This window comes from Grampus griseus (genome assembly GCF_964374135.1).
Source record: "Grampus griseus genome assembly, chromosome: 9".
Classification (NCBI taxonomy): domain Eukaryota; kingdom Metazoa; phylum Chordata; class Mammalia; order Artiodactyla; family Delphinidae; genus Grampus; species Grampus griseus.
The window spans coordinates 6,594,102-6,615,537 of NC_139003.1; the positions used below are offsets into that span (position 1 = coordinate 6,594,102).

At 51.0% G+C, this 21,436-nt stretch overlaps 1 protein-coding gene across 1 annotated transcript; it reads right to left on the reverse strand.

Moving 5' to 3' along the window:
• Nucleotides 1–20,525: 20,525 nt before the first annotated feature.
• Nucleotides 20,526–21,137, reverse strand: LOC309827492 (uncharacterized protein; the record flags this gene model as incomplete). The annotated part of the gene is made up of 1 exon (XM_082662180.1): nucleotides 20,526–21,137. One exon carries the CDS (start codon nucleotides 21,135–21,137, stop codon nucleotides 20,526–20,528), a length of 612 nt encoding a protein of 203 aa, XP_082518306.1.
• Nucleotides 21,138–21,436: the final 299 nt, after the last annotated feature.

The window sequence follows — 21,436 nt, forward strand, 5'->3', positions numbered from 1 at the left end:
CGCGGAGCGGCTGGGCCCGTGAGCCATGGCCGCTGAGCCTGCACGTCCGGAGCCTGTGCTCCGCAACGGGAGAGGCCACAACAGTGAGAGGCCCGCGTACCGCAAAAAAAAAAAAAAAAAAAGAAAAAAAAAGAAAGCTGGAGTAGCAATACTCATATCAGATTAAATAGACTTTAAAATAAAGAATGTTACAAGAGACAAGGAAGGGCACTACATAATGATCAAGGGATCAATCCAAGAAGAAGATATAACAATTATAAATATATATGCACCCGGGCTTCCCTGGTGGCACAGTGGTTGAGAGTCCGCCTGCCGATGCAGGGGACATGGGTTCACGCCCCGGTCCGGGAAGATCCCACATGCCGCGGAGCGGCTGGGCCCATGAGCCATGGCCGCTGAGCTTGCGTGTCCGGAGCCTGTGCTCCGCAATGGGAGAGGCCACAACAGTGAGAGGCCCGCGTACCGCAAAAAAAAAAAAAAGACACATGCATCCCAATGTTCATTGCAGGACTATTTACAATAGCCAAGTCATGGAAGCAACCTAAATGCCCATTGACAGACGAATGGATAAAGAAGATGTGGTACATATATACAATGGAATATTACTCAGCCATTAAATTGGGTCATTTGTAGAGAGGTGGATGGATCTAGAGACTGTCATACAGAGGGAAGTAAGTCAGAAAGAGAAAAAGAAATATCATATATTAATGCATACATGTGGAACCTAGAAAAATGGTACAGATGAACCAGTTTGCAGGGCAGAAATTGAGACACAGATGTAGAGAACAAGCGTATGGACACCATGGGGGGAAGCGGCGGGGGGGGGGGTGTGGTATGATGAATTGGGCGATTGGAATTGACATGTATACACTGACGTGTATAAAATTGATGACTAATAAGAACCTGCTGTATAAAGGAAGAAATAAAGAAAAGAAATAATATGCCTATTTATTTATTTATTTTTGGCTGCCTTGGGTCTTCGTTGCTGCGTGTGGGCTTTCTCTAGTTGCAGAGAGCAGGGGCTACTGTTCATTGTGGTGCGCGGGCTTGTTGCAAAGCATGGCCTCTAGGTGGGCGGGCTTCAGTAGTTGTGGCTCGTGAGCTCTAGAGCACAGGCTCAGTAGTTGTGGCGCACGGGCTTAGTTGCTCTGCGGCATGTGGGATCTTCCCAGACCAGGGCTTAGCTGTGGGATGTCAGGGGTCACGGCACTTTCTAGTGGCCTTTGTGCAGCTGCGGCTGTGAGAGACTGGGGTTTTTCAGGAAGACAAGCGCCTCAGCTTGGGGACACTGAGTCTGAGGCACTAGAGGCAGGGCAGGCAGAGAAAGCCAAAAGGTCATGACTGATTCCTGTTTCCCATGTTATTCACGCCAACCCTCCCACTGAAAACAACTAAAACAAAACAGGATAAAGATGAGTATGTGTGTATAACTCAATCACTTTGCTATACAGCAGAAATTAACACAACATTGTAAATCAACTCTGCCTGAATAAAATAAACTAAAACAACAACAATAGCAACAGCTGCAGCAGACAAAGGCGACCAGGCCAGGAAGACTGTTCAAGGCTCTGATAACAAGGGAGAGAGGCCAGAACTAAGACGGAACCCACCGCTGAAACACCAGGAAGGATGTTCAAGGCTGGGGTGAGCTGCTGGAAAAGTACTGGAGGACGTCAGAGGAGCTGTCAGTGTAACAAGGCCATGTGTGCTCACTGGAGCCCATCAAAGTCAGGCTTGACCCTCCCGGGGAGAAGGGAGATGGGGCGCTATCTCCCTTGGTGGTTACATTTCAAAGGGATGGACCGCTCCCACATCCTTGAGAAAGATAGATCTGGGTTGTAAAACTGGCAGGAGGCTTTTAAAAAGAGTTACATCTCAAAGGGGCAGAGAAAGAGTTTGCAATTACAAGTTTTCTGAAGTAAATGCTTCAAGGAAAGGGAGGTCAAGAGTCAGGAAGAGGGCCGTCTAAGGCTGTCAGGCGGAGGAGAACATGAACGTGCTGGGTGAAACGTGGCGCCGATCCATCAACACCACGCCTGCGCCTGCACCGCTGAGGGCGCCGAGGGGAGACACACAAACCTACTGGCGGAAGTGACTTTACACTAGGATCACCACCCTCAACAGGCTCTAACGGGGCATCATCCCTGTGTGTTGTAGTCCATTCACCTCCCCCGCCCCCCAGCCCCATAAGTCTCCTACCTTCTCCTCTCCCATCTTTAAAAAAGAATATTCTCTCACCCCGCTTCCCCCTCCAGCTGCCATCTAACTTCTCTCCCCGTTCCGGCACATGATGCTGACGTAGGTGTCTAGACTCAGCGTCGCCTTGGGAAGAGACGTCTCTCGGGGCTGTAGTCCCCTCGCTGGGTGGGAGGCTGGATGGTGAATGCCAAGGGCTGCTGCTCCATCCGCAGGTGCTATCATCACTTCTGGTAGGACTTTTCTACCACCTTGGTATTATTAGAAGGACATCTGTGTCTGCCACCCAGGCTGCTGGCTGGTGGGGAGGCAAGAGCAGGATTTTTAATGAGCAGAGGAAGGCGACATGGGTGCACCAGGAACAAGTGGGGCCAAAACACAAGTGAGAAGCCAGGGACTTCCCTGGTGGGGCAGTGGTTAAGAATCCGCCTGCCCATGCAGGGGACACGGGTTCGAGTCCTGGTCCGGGAAGATCCCACATGCCGCGGAGCAACTGAGCCCGTGCACCACAACTACTGAGCCTGCGCTCTAGAGCACGCAAGCCACAACTACTGAGCCCGCGTGCCACAACTACTGAGCCTGCACTCTAGAGCCCGTGCTCCACAAGAGAAGCCACCGCAATGAGAAGCCCGCGCACCTCAATGACTGCTCACCGCCCGTGCGCAGCAACAAAGACCCAACGCAGCCAAAAATAAATAAATTAATTAAAAACAAAAAAAGAAACAGGTAAAAAGCCAGGAGCCAGAAGGGACCTCAGAGGCCGATTACTTCTTGCATCTTAAACCCAGGTGCTCCTGCTTCATTGGCTGAGGGCCAGCGCCTGGGCTCAGACAGACCACAGCCCAGCCATGGCCCACCTTCCAGAGCATTTTATTTATTTTTTAAATATTTATTTATTTGGCTGCGTCGGGTCTTAGTTGTGGCACACGGGATCTTCTTTGAGGCACGTGGGATCTTTCATTGCAGCGCATGAGCTTCTCTCTAGTTGCAGCATGCAGGCTGGAGAGTGAGTGGGGTTCAGTAGTTGCAGCACACGGGATCTTCTTTGTGCCACACGGGATGTTTCATCGCAACACACGGTCTTCTCTCTAGTTGCGGCATGCAGTCTCTAGAGCATGTGCACTCAATAGTTGTGGAGGGCGGGCTCTCTAGTTGTGACACGGGCTCTAGAGCATGCAGCCTTAGTTGCTCCGTGGCATGTGGGATCTTAGTTCCCTGAACAGGGATCAAACCCGCGCCCCCTGCATTGGAAGGTGGATTCTTAACAACTGGACTGCCAGGGAAGTCCTCCAGAGCATTTTAGATAAGCATGTATAGATAATGAAGAACAATTCAACACTCCTAAGAACTTTTTTTTTTAAATTTATTTTATTTACTTATTTTTGGCTGCATTGGGTCTTCGTTGTTGCGAGCGGGCTTCCTCTAGTTGTGGAGATCAGGGGCTACTCTTCGTTGTGGTGCACGGGCTTCTCATTGCAGTGGCTTGTCCTATTGCGGAGCACGGGCTCTAGGCACGCGGGCTTCAGTAGTTGTGGCGCATGGGCTTAGTTGCTCCACGGTATGTGGGATCTTCCCGGACCAGGGCTCAAACCCATGTCCCCTGCATTGGCAGGCGGATTCTTAACCACTGTGCCACCAGGGAAGCCCTCCAAAAGCCTAGCTTGCAGCCGGTGGCCTTGGGGTCCCCACAAGCCTCTCTCTTTGGTGCCCAGGACTGAGTCAGCACCTTCTGAGAAGCAGAGAATGAGGTTAGCCTCATAATATACTTGAGAGTCGTTAAGAGATTAGATGATAAACGTTATCACTACACACACAAAAAGGTGAGGGGCAGAGGTGTTAACTAACCTCATTGTAGTAAACATTTTGCGATATATACAGTTATGAAATCATCTCATCATACACCTTAAACTTACATATATAATATGTCAAGAATATCTCAATAAAGCTAGAAAAAATTTAAAAGTCACCCTTCTATTTAATAAAAAATAAAGTTCACCACAAGGTGTGACACCCAGGTCCCCTGACTTCTCGTCACAATGTTTTCTGTCTTTCACTACATGCGTTCCAGAAGCCTAATGAATTATAAGAGAAGCCGGGCATCAGGCAGCCAATCTTCCTGCAGCTTCTCCAGGGCCCCACAGAGCACCTGGAATTACTTGTTCATCGGAAGATGTTGGCAACTATCCTAAAAATAACCCACCAAGTAATCACAATCTACATCAGTGAAAACAGGAAGCAGGTTTTATTATCTTGCTTTTAGAAAGGGAGCGCTTGCCTGGGGAGGTAGAGAAAATCCCGCAGGGTCCCAGCTGGCAACAGTGGAGCAGGTGTCTGGCCACTTCCTGCAGCTCTGGGCTTTCTCCAGAAGTGACCCCTTGGTCGCCAACTTGAGGGCATCACCCTCCTTGCAGTTGGAGGACCTGTGGATCCAAAACACTCCTCAGGCTCAGCGCCTCTCTGCCGTCTCCCACCAAGGGGATCCTGGCTTTGGGCCCTAGCACCTTCCCCGCAACCTCCAATCCCACCCTGTCTGGAGCAGCCTTCCAGGCACACTTGGTCTGACTTTGCCCTTCTCTCCTCCAACTGCCCAGGGCCCAGAAACCCACTGGGCTGGGCCTGTTGCAAGAGTCTAGCTTGGGTGGACCCTCCTTTGGGTTGGTTCAGGCGTTTCCCCTGGGAGCCCAGCACTAGGCTCTCTCCACACCCACCTCCTGCATCCTCTCTCCATCTCCACACCCACCTCCTGCATCCTCTCTCCATCTCCAGGACTACATTCTTTGCATCCTCTCTCGGTCTCCTCCACACCAGCCCTGTACGTGGTCTTACTTTTGTGCAATGAACTTACAGGACTTCCCTCAAACATCTTGTACATTGCCTTCAACCAAGATATACCTGTTACAGGTGAGGCCTCAGACCCAAACAGACTGGGGTCTTTCCAGCCCAATTGGACCCCCTCAGCTCCCCTGTTTCTGGATGTCACGGTGCCCACCACAGCTCACGGCCTTCCTCGGATCTCATCTGGCCCCAGGACGATTCCAGCCAGAAAGGAGGGATCCGGGCCTCACCAGGTGGGACTGCAGTATCTGGAAGGGGAAGATGAGGTGCGGGGGGCATTTCAGACTCAGCATCCCACCCAGTGGGAGGGGCTAACAGCTGGAAGGTGGCACCAGTAGAAGGGTTTCAGGCACTAAGTCCAACCCAAGGAAAAGTTGCCTCCATTCTGTTCACTGTGGAAGCGAAGAAACGTCTGGAGTCCCAACTTCCATTTCTAAAATCCCTCAAATTAGAGAAACAGAAATTCCTCATTTTATTCTTCCAGCCTCGAGTGAAAGTTCTGGAGGGTTTATTGGGGCCCTTTTAGAAGTCCTGGAAACCTCAACCCACTGACAATTCCATTTGCATACCCCTACCCAGGTTCAGAACACTGGGGCCAGCCATGCCCCTCCGGGCCCGAGGGTCCCCCTGACTTTCCCCATCATGCAACCCCTCCACCTGCTGGGTGGGAAGCAGGTGGCCAGGAGGGGGTGGTGCCTGTGCTCAGCTGGGACGGAGGATTGAGGGGTGCAGCCTGGAAACGGACATCGAAGGAAGTGCTTTGGAAAGAGGGGGACGCATCATACTGAGTGAAGTGAGCCAGGCAGAGAAAGACAACTATCATATGATAGCAGTTACATGTGGAATCTAAAAGGATGCAAATGAACTTATTTACAAAATAGAAATAGACCCACAGACATAGTAAACCAACTTATGGTTACCAAAGGGGAAAGGTGGGGAGGGATATTTTGGGAGGATGGGATTAACATATACACACTACTATATATTAAATAGATACCCAGTGAGGACCTACTGTCTAGCACAGGGAACTATACTTAATATTTTGTAATAACCTATAAGGGAAAAGAATCTGAAAAAGAATAGATATATGTGTGTATATATATATATATGTGTGTGTGTGTGTGTGTGTGTGTGAATCACTGTGCTGTACACCTGAAACTAACATGGCATTGTAAATCAACTGTATTTCAATTTTTTTTAAGTTAGCAATAAACAACAAAAAAGGAAAGAAAGAGGGGGACGCTCACCAACAGGCACTTGTCTTACTTCAGGCAACCTTTGGAGTGCAGAGAACCAGACAATTCCTGTTAGGAGCCAGTTTCCCCAAGATCACAGCTAGAAGTGGCAGAGCTGGGATTCTAACCCAGTTTTAACACCAAGACCCATGCTCTTCCTACCACAGCCATTTCTGTCTAGTGGCCACTGAAAAGTCAGCTGAAGCCTCTTCAATCCAAATACCTGCTTCTACCAGTCCCATGGCATCACCCCCCGCCCCACCTTGTCCAGAAAGAAGACCCAGAGCGTGGAGCCCAGAACCTGTCTCTACTGGAAGTTGACATTAACGCTGCATTTCTTGATGTGATCCCTAGTCATTTCTAGTGTTCCTCAGAATTTTTCTAAATTAGGGCAAATATGGAAGTTACTTCCAAAAATTCACTCACAGTATTGTTACAGCTGGGCATCAGTCTCTGAAGTACTGGCAGGGGCTCAGTGTCCCCCACCTGCTCTCTTACTGTTCCAGAGGCACCGCGCTGCCCCCTCCCCCGCGGGATCAGAGCAGGAACATAGTCACTCTAAAGAACTGGGATTCTCTCAAAAATTATTTATGTCATTTTTCCTTTTAAAAACATTTAGTTCAAAAACAACAAAAAAGGGCCTCCCTGGTGGCGCAGTGGTTGAGAGTCCGCCTGCCGATGCGGGGGACACGGGTTCGTGCCCCGGTCCGGGAAGATCCCACATGCCGTGGAGCGGCTGGGCCCGTGAGCCATGGCCGCTGAGCCTGCGCACCCGGAGCGTATGCTCCGCAGCGGGAGAGGCCACGGCAGTGAGAGGCCCGTGTACCACACACACACAAAAAGAAAAACAACAACAAAGACCCTCAAAGCATTCCAACGTAGAATTAACATTCTAGAGGTCAAAAGTCGGTTCATACTCAACTATCTGATGCACAGCAAAGAGGTCTTTGCTGCAATTTTATTTCCTCAGTAGCATTTGGAAAACTTTTCAGATTTTCCAGTTAATCTATCCATAAGTCAATCCGACCACAAAATGATTTGGCTCAGTTATCTAATGAGATCATCTTTCCCCATCTTGAAAGGACTAGTAGAATGACATTACCCCCTATGTAAATTAAGCAGGGCACCTTCTTAGCCCCTCCCCCTTCTCAGCCATTCTGATCTCTTGGACAAAAGGAAAGGGCTCAAAACCAAAATTGCCAGTCAGCCTCAAACACCTCCTCTGCCCCAAAACATCCACAACACTCCCGTTTCTTCGGGAGTATTAAGAAGGGATCTTTCAAAAAGCCAGAAGGATTAGGCAAAAACATACCTCAACTGGTTATTAAGGAAGTTTTCCAACACACGACAATGGTAGACAGAGGCTCTAATGAGCCCGGTCCCCTCTCGCCCAGCTTCAAATCATCAACACACAGTCAACACTGTTTCATCTCTAACTGCACCTTCTCACGCCCATGCCCCAGACGATTCTGAAACAAATCCCAGAGAGCATTTCATTCCCTATGTATCTCTGACAGCTAAAGATCCTTTTATTATGTAAGCACAATAACCTAATTGTAACTGAGGAAAATTAACAATTCTGTATTATCGAGTATCCAATAAGTGTTCAAATTTCCTCAGTAACATCTACATTTTATCAATATTTTTTATTGAAGTATAGTTGATTTACAATGTTGTGTTAATTTCTACTGTACAGCAACGTGATTCGGTTATACATATACACATTCTTTTTTCATATACTCTTTTCCATTATGATTTATCACAGGATATTAAATTTCGTTCCCTGTGCTCTACAGTAGGACCTTGTTGTTTATCCATTCTATATATAAAAGCTTATATCTGCTAACCCCGACCTCCCACTCCATCCCTCCCCCAAGCCCCCTCCCCCTTGGCAACCACCAGTCTGTTCTCTATGTCTGTGATTCTGTTTCTGTTTCATAGATAGGTTCATTTGTATCACATTTTAGATTCCGCATGTAAGGGTAATATCTACATTTTAAAGATTTGCTTACAGATGAAAACAGCCCACAACTTTTCAGCTAGTGGTTGTTTTTCCCGCTCTTATTACGTGCTTCCTTCTCTCACATCCTGTGGTCGACTCAGCCAGCTGATGGAGTTGGCGTATCAACCCCTTTGGGGTCTACTCCCTTTTTAAAAGTCCCTCTAACACTTTCATGAGCAAACTTTCATTGCCGGCTTTTTGGCTCATTCTGTTTGGAAAGTTACTCTATGTTTTCTCCTTCTCCCTTCTGGAAACTCAGAAAAGAAACACGTGTTGAATTTCACTACCTCCAATTTTCTCCCCTGTATTAGCCATCAACCTTCACTTCAGGGGACAGTTAACTTTACAACTCTGCTTTTATTTATTTATTTTTTTACTCACTTCCATAGGGCACTCTGCAAAGCCTCATGGTTCCATTTATTCATTCAGAAAGTATTTACTGACCGCCTACATGGTCCCTGACTTGTGCATTATAATAAAAACGTGGCCAGGCTGGCCTTAAGAGAACAAAAGTCCAATTCACTCAGCATCAGTTCTCCAAATGTGCGCTAGAGGGCGCCACTCTCCCATTGACATCTGTTAGAAAAGTCTGGCGTGACTAACTCACTACGCAGCTTATGTAAGCTCTCTATACCTCACCACATAGTCAACCAAATAAAGAATCTCACACAACTTTCCCCTTAAAAACGAAATAAGTTCCATTTATTGGATGCACAGACAAAAAGAGAGAGAAATTACATAATTCCCCCAAATAGGTCCATTTTTCCATTAGACATCATAGACAGAAAGCCTAGGGCTTACAGGTTTTGCAAAACTATAAAAATGTTGCAGACTATTTTTTCATTGCAAAATACCAAAAGAAAACTTAAAAGTTAAAATCAATAAATATCTACAGAGAGCAACATATCAACTTTGCTGTTACATGTAGTCTCAAAAGTATTTCATTACATTTGAAACTATTCATAAGTTTAATTTGCTATATTATAAAATTTCCTGAATATGTCCCAGTAATAGCCAAAAACCCCGTGTCAGTTAACACAACAAATATTTATATAGCACCTGACGTGTGCCAGGCATTGTACTGTCCTTGGTGCTTATATATGAAGGGGGAGATAATGAACAAGCAAACAAATAAATAAACAAGGTCATGTTTGTGATAAATGCAAGAGAGGAAATAGAGCTGGTTGATGTGAAAAAGAATAGATGGGGAGTTATTGACCTAGAGTGTTTAGAAAAGGCCTCCATGAGATGACAGCTCCACTCATACCTCAGTGGCAAGAGAGCCCTGGGAATATCTGGGAGCAGAATATTCCAGAATATTCCAGGAAGAGGGAACAAAGGCAAAGGCCTAGTGGGAGGGAGACGCAAAAGGGAGGAGATATGTGGATATATGTATATGTATAGCTGATTCACTTTGTTATAAAGCAGAAACTAACACACCATTGTAAAGCAATTATACTCCAATAAAGATGTTAAAAAGGCCTACCCATGAAAGTGTGATAAAGAAGAGTAGGAAGAGACCACAACAAACAAGTGCTGCAGAGGGTGTGGAGAGAAGGGAACCCTCCAGCACTGCGGGTGGGGAGGTAAACTGGTGCAGCCACTATGGAAAACAGTATGGAGGACCCTCAAAAAATAAAAATAGGGTTACCATATGACCCAGTAATCCCAGTCCTGAGTATATATCTGAAGGAAATGAAAACATTAATTCAAAAAGATACATGCACCCCAATGTTCATAGCAGCATGATTTACAATGGCCAAGATATGGAAGCAACCTAAATGTCCATCAACAGATGAATGGATAAAGAAGAAGTGATGTATATATACAATGGAATACTACTCAGCCATATAAAAGACTCAAGTTTTGCCATTTGCAGCAACATGGATGGACCTGGAGAGTATTATGCTCAGTGAAATAAGTCAGACAGAGAAAGAAATATACTGTATATTATCACTTATACAAGGAATTTAAAAAATAAAACACGTGAATGACATAACAAAACAGACTCACAGATATAGAGAAATAGTAGCTACAAGTGGGAAGAGGGAAGTGGGGAGAGGCAAGATGGGGTAGGGGGACAAGAGGTACAAACTACAAGAGGTATAAAATAAATAAGTTACAAGGATACATCGTACACCACAGGGAATATAGCCGATATTTTATTATAACAACTTAAAGTATAATTTATAAAAATTTGAATCCTTATGTTGTACATCTGAAACCAATATGATGTTGTAAATCAACTATACTTAAAAAAATGTTTTTTAATTAAAAAAAAAAAGCAGCAGAGGAGGAAGGTATAGTGTAATGGGAAGGGGGAAGGATTGCACAGAACAGACAACAGAGGTAACCCTAAAAAGAAGCTCTGTTTGGGCTTCCTTGGTGGTGCAGTGCTTAAGAATCCACCTGCCAATGCAGGGGACACAGGTTCGAGCCCTGGTCCGGGAAGATCCCACACGCCACAGAGCAACGAAGCCCGTGCACCACAACTACTGAGCCCGTGCTCTACAGTCTGCGAGCCACAAATACTGAAGCCCACGCACCTAAAGCCTGCGCTCCCCAACAAGAGAAGCCACCGCAATGAGAAGCCCACATGACGCAATGAGAAGCCCGCGCACTGCACTGAAGAGTAACCCCCGCTGGCCGCAACTAGAGAAAGCCCACATGCAGCAACGAAGATACGGTGCGTCCAAAAATAAATAAGTAAATTTTTTTAAAAAAGAAGCTTTGTTTGGTTTTTGTTTTGTTTTGTTTGCTTGTTTGGGGTTTGGATTTTTTTATTGCAAATAAATTGAATTTTAGCAAATGCTTTTCCTGCATCTATTGAGATGTTCATGTTTTTTCTCCATTACCTGCTGCAGTGGTATATTTCTTTAATAGAATTTTCTGATGTTGAACCATCTTATATATGTCTGATAAAGCCTTTTTGGTCATGATGCATTTTAAAATATATTTCTGGATTTTATTTGCCAACATCTCATTTTGGATTTTTGCGATTCTACTTATGGGTGAGATTGGCTGAAAATTTTCCTTCGTTGTCCTGTCCTTGTCTGGTTTCATTGTCAAGGTTTTACCAGCCTCATTAAAAGAGTTTGGGAGTATTTTTCACCCTATTCTCTGGAACAGTTTGTATATGAAGAATTACCTCATCATTAGAGGTGGACAAGCCTTCCCAGTTAAAGCTATCTGGGCTCCTATCTTAATTTACTTTTATCTTTCTTATTATTTTTCTCCTTCTTTGGGCATATTCTGTTGTTCGTTTCTTAACTTCTTAAGTTAAACTCTTGACTTTTTGATTTTCAAAATGTCCTCTGTTCTGATGAATACATTTAAGAGTAAAATTTTCCTCTTGCATGACACAAGGTTTGAAACATAGTGTTTTCATAGTCATTCATTCATAAATATTTTATCATTTCCATTGCAATTTCTTCTGTAATCTGTAAATTATTAATAAGTGTGTTTTTACATAAACACATAAATTCCTGAATATACAGAAGCTTTTGTGGGTTTTTTGTTAATTATAGGTACATATCGTTTTATGGCGCTTCACAGATAATGCATTTTTTACAAATTGAAGATTTATGGCAACCCTGCGTCAAGCAAGTCTATCTGCGTCATTTTTCCAACAGCCTTGGCTCACATCACGTCTCTGTGCCACATTTTAGTAATTCTCGCAATATTTCAAACATCTTCATTATTATAATATGAAATAAGATGTTAATACTTATGTTACAGTGATCTGTGATCAGTGATCTTTGATGTTACTACTGCGACTTACTGAAGGCTCAGGTGGGAGTTAGAAGTCTTTAGCAATAAAGTATTTTTAGATTAAGGTGTGTACACTGTTTTTTTAAAGACATAATGCTACTGCACACTTAACAGACTACTGTCTAGTGTAAACAGAACTTTTATATACGCTGGGAAACAAAAAAAATTCATGTGACTTGCTTCTTTGCGATATTTGCTTTATTGCGGGGGTCTGAAACCGAACCAGAAATATCTCAGAGGTGTACCTGTATTTCTAATTTTATTGCATTCACAGAATATTCACAAATTGTATTCACAGAATACGGTCTATCAGTGATATCTGGGTTTTTTTTAACGTTGTCCAATAAGTGGGACTGCTGTATTCACTGGCTCTGTTTCTTGATTTTCTCATATTGCAAGATTTCCTTAATACGCCCCAGTGATGGCCAAGAGAGCAGTCCCATTTTATATAACCCTCTCCAGGCATTAGGGAGAAGTGACTGTAAACATATACCAACCGGGGAGAGGCAATAGGAACAGAAAGAAAATCCAAAGGGGATATTTTTGTTCCAACTCCAGCATCCTACGCAGAGCATGAATCCAATCAAAACCAACATCCATGCAACAAGGCCATCTCCCTGGTCACTGGGGGGCTGCAGAGAGATTTGCACAGTAAAAGTGAGAGAGAAACTAGAGCACCGGCTGGACCAGCCAGACAGCCCCCGACCCTGTCAGCCCCCTCCTGGGAACATGTGCTCAGGCATCCCTCAGAGTTCCCGGGGTTCATATTTTGCCATCACCCTGGCCGGAGCTACTGGGTCTGGAGTGTACCTGCCCCCGGCATGCCAGCTCAAGGCTCACAGCCACATCGAAGTGTGGGGAGAATGAACTCTGTCCAAGAGATGGTGACTAGTCACACCAAACCTGTCTCTGGGATTCTGTGGGGGAGACAGAGAGGGACACACAGAGCAGAGGGCGGAGATGTCAAGGGCAGTAGCAGAGAGAACAAGCATTATCCTCGAAGCAGCAGGCACCGTGAGCTAGCGCGGAGACGAGGTAGGAAAGCGACGGCCATGGTGTCCCGCTCCACCAGCCTGAAACATGCTGCTTCTTATGTGCAAATAAAGATTGAGCGCTCCCCAGCCCCCGGAACTCTATGGCGTCCATTCCTCCTGCAGGAGACCACAACGCACACACCCCCAGTAATTTCTGGGAGTGCTTGCATGCAGTGGAGGCTGCCTGTCCCCTCCGTCCCTCAGCCACTGTCTCTGCCACCTCTCAGGACCCACATGCACCATCATGCCACCTGGCTCCGGAACGCCTCTTGTCCCACACACGGACACAGTTCACGCTGCTCCTATCAACTAAGGCTCTCTTGAACCCACGTGCTTGAAACCTGATCTCAGGAGTTGCTGCTTGTCTCCTAGCAGATTTCCACAAGCTGGGGAAGGACCAGCTCAGCCCCTCGGGTCTTTCCCACATCTCAGAGGCCCCTGTCCCCAGGCGTTCGGACCAACAACAGCCTTTTTAAAATGATTATTATTAAACACAACAGCTAACATGCTTGGTCTGAAGCATCTGCGTTTGAAATGCTACCCAAGTCTAAAGCTAGGTCGAGAAAAGCAGTGGGTATTTGTTCTACGTGGGTTTCACCATCTCACAAAGCACATGGCCACCTCCAATCTGTCCATCTACCAGCAGCTCTTTGATGAAAGCCTACAGCACCACGCAGAACTAAACAAAGATGCTACTCACGATCTCTTGTCTGTGCAAGAGCCTTGGAGCGTGTATCCCGCTGAGACACTGCCTTAGGTTGGGGTCCTTGGAAGCAAAGCCTGAGTCAAGGATTCTGTTCAAGGGGAACGAGAACTGTTGGGAGGTGCTCTCTGCAGAAAGGAAGTGGGAAGTGGGCTCTGGTGGAGGAAGGAGCCAGGGATGTGGTCTCAGCAGGACCCCAGGGTCGCCTGTTCCCTCGGCAGCCCCGAGCAGAGGCTGCACTTGGAGCTGGCCCCTCTGGGGTCAGCAGTCACTCGCAGTGGTAGGGGTGGGCTGGGGGCAGCCCCCTGAGCTGGGCAGCTGTGAACCATTAACAGCCGATGCCCACGATAGGTTGGAAAGGGGATCCAGCGGGGCACAGCCACAGCACACACCCTCTCACTTGGGCGTTATTAGGGTGAGGAAAGTGAGGCTTCATGATGTTTTGAAGGGGAGTCATAAGGTGGGTGCAGAGACCAGGTGGAGGAACTGCTCTGCTTTCTCGGGGCTGGCCTTTTCCTGGGCTTTTCTCTTCTGTGCTGTGTTCTGTGTTAATGGAAAATTCTCATAAAGCCAGGCCGGGCCGGCCAGGTCAGGATGGGCACGGCTGATGAATGCTCTGCTCCCCAGGGCGGGGGCGGGGGGCGACCGTGGATGGGATCCTGGACCCTGGTGGAGGCAGCGTCTCGTCTCTACACCCCACAAGCTGCCTAAGAAAACCACGCTTCAGTTCGCTCCCTTTGGACAGTAGGGTCGATGGCATGTCGGAGTCAAAAGGTCCCCCTCAAAGAGGGGGGAAGTGAGGTAGGGCAGACCGCCTGCACACGCGATGACGGCCTGGGCATCTTGTTAAAAGGCAGTTTCTGGGACTTCCCTGGTGGTCCAGTGCGTAAGACTCTGCACTCCCAGCGCAGGGGGCGCGGGTTTGATGCCTGGCCGGGGAACTAGATCCCGCATGCATGCCACAAACTAAAGAGTCTGTGTCTCCAACTAAGACCCGGCACAGCCAAAATAAATAAATATTTTTGAATAATAATAATTATAAAAAACCCGGTGGTGTTTCTGTATATATTTTTTTAAATGCCGTTTCTGATTAGAGTCGGGAGGGGGGCTGTGATCTTGCGGTTATAACAAGCCACCGGGTTGCTGGGCTCCTACCTGGAGTCCACTCGCCTCTGGGCTTCCCTGGTGAACCATCCCTTCCCCACGCGCAGACCACGGGCTCCAGGCGGGGCTGACCCTCTCCAGGCAGTGTGTGCCCAGGCCTGGCCATCCAGCGCGTGCCGTCCCCCAGGCCTGGTGCGGCCTCTGCCCCTGGCAGCAGGCATCGACCGATTCCAGCCGACGACAGTCAGCCCTGCAAGGGGTTCAGAGCATCAGGGAAGGAGCTGAGCCTGAGCTGGCGGAGGGCCCAGCTACCGCCCGCGCCTTCCTGCCCCGCGAGGCGAGGCGGGAGGCAGCTGACATGAAGGAGGGCGGAGCCGGCGTCACGGTCAAGTCCCCGCCCTTCTCAGTTACGTACGGAGCCTGCGGTTCCCCTTTATGGTGTTCGTGGATTTGAGTTGAACAAGGATCCTGCCTGATTCACCTACATCAGCCCCGGGTCTCAAAAGACCCTGTCATTGCGTTACTACCGCTCAGGACCCTCTTTGGCTGATAGAGACAATTGATGCAACCCCAAATCTGAATCAAAGAGGAAGGCACAGAAGGAAGGTTCTGGAGTGAGCCTTGGCCACGAGCAGGCCCAGCCCCTCACCAGGAACAGGAGGAAGATCGCTCACCCGCGTCTCGGCAGCGCAGTGGCAGGCCGGGCGTAACTCCAGTCTCCAGAGCCTTCTGCTGCGGAAGACTCCCGGGCTGTGAAGTGGCAGTGGCCGGGCCCACCCGCGGCAGGAGACAGCGGCAGGACAATGACGGCACACCTGCCCCTACGTGGGGCTTTGCAGCGCGCACAGTGTATATACACATTCATCCGATTCTCACAACCCACGAGGCAGGAGGAACAGATAAGGAGACCAGGGCCAGGAGAGAGACGCGACCAGCCAGGGCCTCTGGGTGGGGATGGGCCAGCCCTGGAGCGGCCCAGCACTCAGGTGCTGAGGGAAGCACCTCGAAGGTTCTCAGCAGGTCTGCCTCGCTGTGCACCGAGCAAGCTGCCGGGGGACTGCCCCAAGGGCCCCCGGTATCCATTACCCACATCCAAGTAGTGGCCATTATCCCTGTGGGGGAGCCCGAGCTGACTCACTGCTGTGGCTTTGGAGCTATGCGACCTTGAACGTAACTCCTCAAGAAATGATGGAGGCGGAGCTGGAGGCCACCTCCCTGCTCCCAGCTGAGCCCCAAATGACCACTCCTCACATGAGCTGATGTTGAGAGAACATTGATTCCCCTTGGTCAGCTCCAGCAAGCGTCAGCAACCTAGGGAGACGTCCAGCCTGGACATCCATTGACACACGCTCCTGCGGAGTCGGTGGGGGTGGGGTCTCTCCTGTCCCACTGCCCCGAGGAGGGGAGAACCCAAGGCCTCCTGCAGCTGTTATTGCCCAGGAAAGCCAGCCCACAGCCAATAAGAAACACTCACCAGAGGACCCACATCCCCCTCCCCGTCACACCTCCCATCACCTCCCACCCCACAGCCTCCAGCACTGGACCCACCAGCCAGTCGGCAACTACTTCCTGAGTGTTGTGAGCCCAGCCCTGTGCTAGACCCTCCTGGGGTTCAAGAAGGAATGACACAGCCCTTGCCTTCAGGGAGCTCCCAGTCTCAGTGGAGGTTTCACATGCGCACGCGCGTGCGCACACACACACGCACACACGGGAAACGGGAGTACCGTAAGTCCCCTACATACGAACGGGTTCTGTTCCAAGAGCATGTTCGTAAGTCCAATTTGTTCATAAGTCCAGCAAAGTTAGCTTAGGTACCCAGCTAACACAATTGGAGGGCAAGCTGCAATTTCACTCACGCCTGACGCTGATGGAATGCACGCTCACATCTTTGAAAGTTCGCAGTTTGAAGGATCATGTGTAGGGGACTTACTGCATAAGACTCCACACGAATTTCAGGCGTGTGATAGTGTGTTAACACGGGGACTGTTCAGAGGAGGGCGGAACGTGGGCTTGGTGGTCGGGAAGGCAGCCTGGTGGAGAAGAGGGCTTAGCCGGGGGTGGGGGAGGGGGGCACAGGCCAGAGCAACAGCAGGGGAAACAGAGGCAGGACCGAGGAGGGAGATGAGAGGAGAAGGGGCATCTGTGAGGGTCCCCTGGGTTGGGCCAAGGATCAGAGAGAAGGAAGTTCCGGAAGCACAGGGCCTCATTTCTCTGACCTCCCCCAGAGCAGCCTGTTATCCCAGAGCCTGGCATATGGCAGACGGTAAGAACCTACAAGCAAACTGCACTGGAGACAGGAACCCATGGGGGCCTCCTGGCAACCCTGACCAAACCTCAGCTCAGCCCTGGGACCTCTCACCTCAACACAACTCCCCCACACCCCGCAGCACTCACGTCCCTGGGATTTGACCTACATTTCAGGACTAAAGGCCTCTCTCCACCTCCAAGGGTTTCACTAACTATAAGCTACCTCATGAAGTCTGGTTGTCATCAAAACCCAGGCCCGCCCTAGTCGGTCCCACCTTTTCTGATGGGTGGTCCAGTCTGGGGAGGCTGGGGAGCTCCAGGCCAACCTGCGCAGGTGTGAAGCCCGGAGGAGCCCTCGCCCTGCTGCTGGCCCGGCACCCCTCCTCCTGTTCCGCTGTGAAGTCCGGACACACAGAAGCTTATCTGCCAGCCTCTCTCCCTGCCCGGAGCCGGGGGGCCCAGCAGGGAGGCTCTACTTCCTCCCCAGCCCTCCCCCTATCCTGCCGAGCGCCAGCCAGGTACAGCCCCAGCAAGCAACCACAACCCAGAGAAGACCAGCCCAGCCCAGCGAGCTTCCAGCAACATCTGGGGAAGGGAAGAGAGGCTCCAGAAACCGGATGCGCTGTTTGTTAGGTCTGGGAGAAAAGAGTGACTAAAAGAGGCCCCTCCTCAGAATTCTTTATTCTGAACAAGGGAAGGAAGGGCAGGGGTTGGGGAGGGCAGGGGATGAAATGCTACTCGAATGGAGGCCCTGACCTGGGGCTCTGTGTCAGGTAAGGAAGGAGTGGCGGGTTAGTCCCGGGGCCGAGGATCTCGGCCTGGAGTCCAGGAGCTCCTGGGATTGCTCGTAGATTCTTGCATCTACGTGACTATCTGTGTCTTCCTGGGGAGAAGGTTCATAACCTTTGCCATCTTGTCAGAGGGCTTCACGACCCCAAAAGTGTTAAGAACGTTGCTCTGAAAGGAGAGTGAAGCCTGCAGGTATGTGCACACCCGGGGGAAGGTCTTGTCTCTGGAGCCGAGTCTGCTACCAACTTGCTGTGTTCTCCTAGGCAGTTCACCTCCCGTCTCTGGTGGGCCAGGCGGGAGCAGAGAAGCAGGCGTCCCACACAGGCACCGTCCCTGCTGCCACGGGAGAGCGGAGGCTCACAGCCAGGCAGTCAGCACGAGCTCTTCTGCGGCTGTGACTCCCAGCAGGTCCAGGGAGTTTCTCCACCAGGGCGCAGAACCTGCCTCCAATTCCAGGCTCCGTGTGTCCCTCTGCTGTCAGCTCCCGAGGTAGGTCTTCTTAGGGGACGTGTCCTCATGCCGGGGCACAGGCCCAGGGCCCCATTCCTAGTCACTGTGTCAGACGTGCCTTGCACACAGCCCAGAGGTCCTGTAAAGTCCTCATCTGTTCACAAAGACAAAGAGACCAGGGTCAGGTCTGGGGTGGGACGTGGCCCTGCCCAGCCCCCGTCAGCCATCTCTCCAGGGCTACGAGGGAGCAGTCATGGGCCCCCTGCACCCATCCAGGACTTTGAGTCCTCTTAGCCCCTACCAAGCACCCAAGCATTACTAATCCCATTTACCAATGAGACAACGTGGGTTCAGGGCACTTGGTGACTGGCTCCAGATGTCCTGGGTCCCGATTTAATCTCTTAATCTCCACCACTAAGTACTAGTCCACAGTGCAACAGCCACCTAGGGGCGGCAGGCAGAGGACAACTGATCGCTGAGAAGCCCCGTGGCTCTAAGGAAGGGCAGAGCGCAGGGATGGGTCTCCAGCGCTGAGCACGGGACTAGGTGTGGAACAAGGGCTCTATGAGAGCAGGTCCTCTGCCAGCCCCCAGCTTCCTTCCTTCCTCCCAACCCACTACCCAGGATGCCATGTCCCCTTCAGACACCCACAGCCCCTAGCAATGCCCCTGCCCAGGCTCACATTCCCACATCCCCAAAGTCCCATTTTCCCACCTGTAAGAGCCTCTCTTAACAATGATAGAGTAGAAATGAAGGGTCTTGGGGTCCAGAACCCAAAATGAGGTCCAGGCTTCTACCGCTGCACCGCTAGCTCCTACGTGTGATTTAGGGCCAGCTTGGGTGAGTCTCAGTGTCCTTGTCTGCCAAATGGCTGAGAAGCCCAGGCCTCCGAGCATCAACTTGGAATCTGAGGCCCGGGGGACGGGTCCTGGCTCTCCCCTTTCTCACTGCATGACCTCGGCCAAGCCTCCTGGGGAGCCTCCCTTTCTTTTGCCTGGATGACCCCAGGACCTCGAGGCTCCTGCCCGTCCCACTTCCATCTCTCCTCAGTGCTTCCAGCTGTCCCTGAGCTGCACTTGAGATCACTGGGCTCTTCCCATTAAACATCTCAGTGTCCCCTCTCTCTGCCACAAAGTCCTTTGTAGAGCAAATGTGAACCTCCAAGGTAGGACCCCTGCCTTGGAAACCTTCCACACCCTTGTTCTCCCTATTCGTCCCCAGGACCCAGTTCAAGCCATCAAATTGCCTTGGGCGACACCATTCACCTCGCCTCCCAGAGCACTTTGCAGTCCGTCCCCACAAGAGCCGACAGTCGGCATCACCCTGTATGAGCGAGCACACCAGGGGACAGGGCCTGTGGCTGTGCTCTTCCCAAGAGCCCTGCGCAGCACACTGCTTGGCACACTGGGGCGCTCAATTAATGACGTCACCCTCTCTTGTCTGCTAACAGCAATTACAATCCTCACAATATACCAGAGAGGAGGACCCCTCATCGTTAGCCCCAACTCACAGATAAGCAAACTGGGCCATGAAGTGCAATGACTTCTCAAGGGTACCAAACAGTAAGTGCTGGCGCCAGGAGACCCTAGGGGCTGCGGGTGGGCTTGCGGATTGTGGAGAGCACGCCCTCCGGGTCGCTTTCAGGAGACCCTAGGGGCTGGGGGTGGGCTTGCGGACTGTGGAGAGCCCGCCCTCCGGGTCGCTTTCAGGAGACCCTAGGGGCTGGGGGTGGGCTTGCCGATTGTGGAGAGCACCCCCTCCAGGTCGCTTTCAACTCTGACATTCAGGAAATGAAGATCTAGTAAGAAGCTAGTCGTAGACCTAGGAGCTCACTACGCCCCACCTCCCTCACCTGTCCCCACCTGACCCCGAACAAGTCTGAGACGGGCTCTGGCCAGCGCCGGGTCTCACCTGCTCTAAGCCGGGTGGGCCTGCGGAGGAAAACCAACGCAGGGGTCCAAAGCAGCCGTGTGCAGCCAGCCAGAGGGTCCTGGGGAAGGAGCGGAAGGAGGCGGCCCACTCCTTTGAGACCCCAAGCCAGCCCTCCCAGTCTCCCGGGATCCCAGCCAGAGAGGGGGCCGAAGCCCAGCGCCATCTCCAGAGGTCACGGATGCGGCTCTGGGGCAGAAAACAGCCGGAGGCAGCAGGTCCAGCGCGCATCAGAGCACGCGGCCTAAATGGGCCGCCTGGCCCTCGGGCCCGTGGCCGTGGCTGCGCTGGTGGGTCTTGAGCGAGCCTTCGCGTGCGAAGCTCTTGCCGCAGCGGGCGCAGAAGTAGGGCCTCCGCTCCCCGAAGACGCCGGGGCGGCGCGGGTGCGGCGCGGGCATGCGCGCGTGGGTGCGCTGGTGGTTGAGCAGGAAGCGCGGCTCGCGGAAGCAGCGGCCGCACTGCGTGCACTGGTGCGGCTTCTCGCCGCTGTGGATACGCTGGTGCGTGAGCAGGTTCTGCTTGAGGCTGAAGCAGCGCCCGCACTCGGGGCAGGGGAAGGGCCGCTCGCCCGTGTGGGTGCGCTGATGCACCTCGAGGTTGTGCTTGACGCTGAAGGCCTTGCCGCACTCGGGGCACACGAAGGCGGCCACGCGGCCCACTCCGGCATGCGCCTTCTGGTGCCGCACCAGGCTGGGCTGCTGCGAGAAGGTCTGGCCGCACAGTGGGCAGCGGTGCGGCTGCTCCTCCGCAGGGTGGTGGATGACCAGGCCTCGATCGTCCCCCAGGCCCTCCTCCCCGTCCCCCACAGGGGACCTGTCCCCGGAGGACGCCAGTTCGGTCATGGGCGCTTCTGGCTGCAATCACCGGCCCCTGGGGAGGCAGAAGCAGAGAGAGTAGTCAGGGGGCACCCGAGGATCACCCAGGCCCCAGCCTCAGGGAGGACACTCCCCTGGGCTCCCACGGCTTCCAGAACCCGCCACTCTCCAGTCCTTTTCGAGCCTGCGTCCCCCTGCTGGAATGCCCTTCTTTCTCCTCTGCCCCTAATCACATCCTACCCCTCCTTCAGACCTTTCTAAAATGACACTTCCTGCTAGAATCCTTCCTTGACCTCTCCAGCCCCTCCGGAGCCACGTGACCCAAC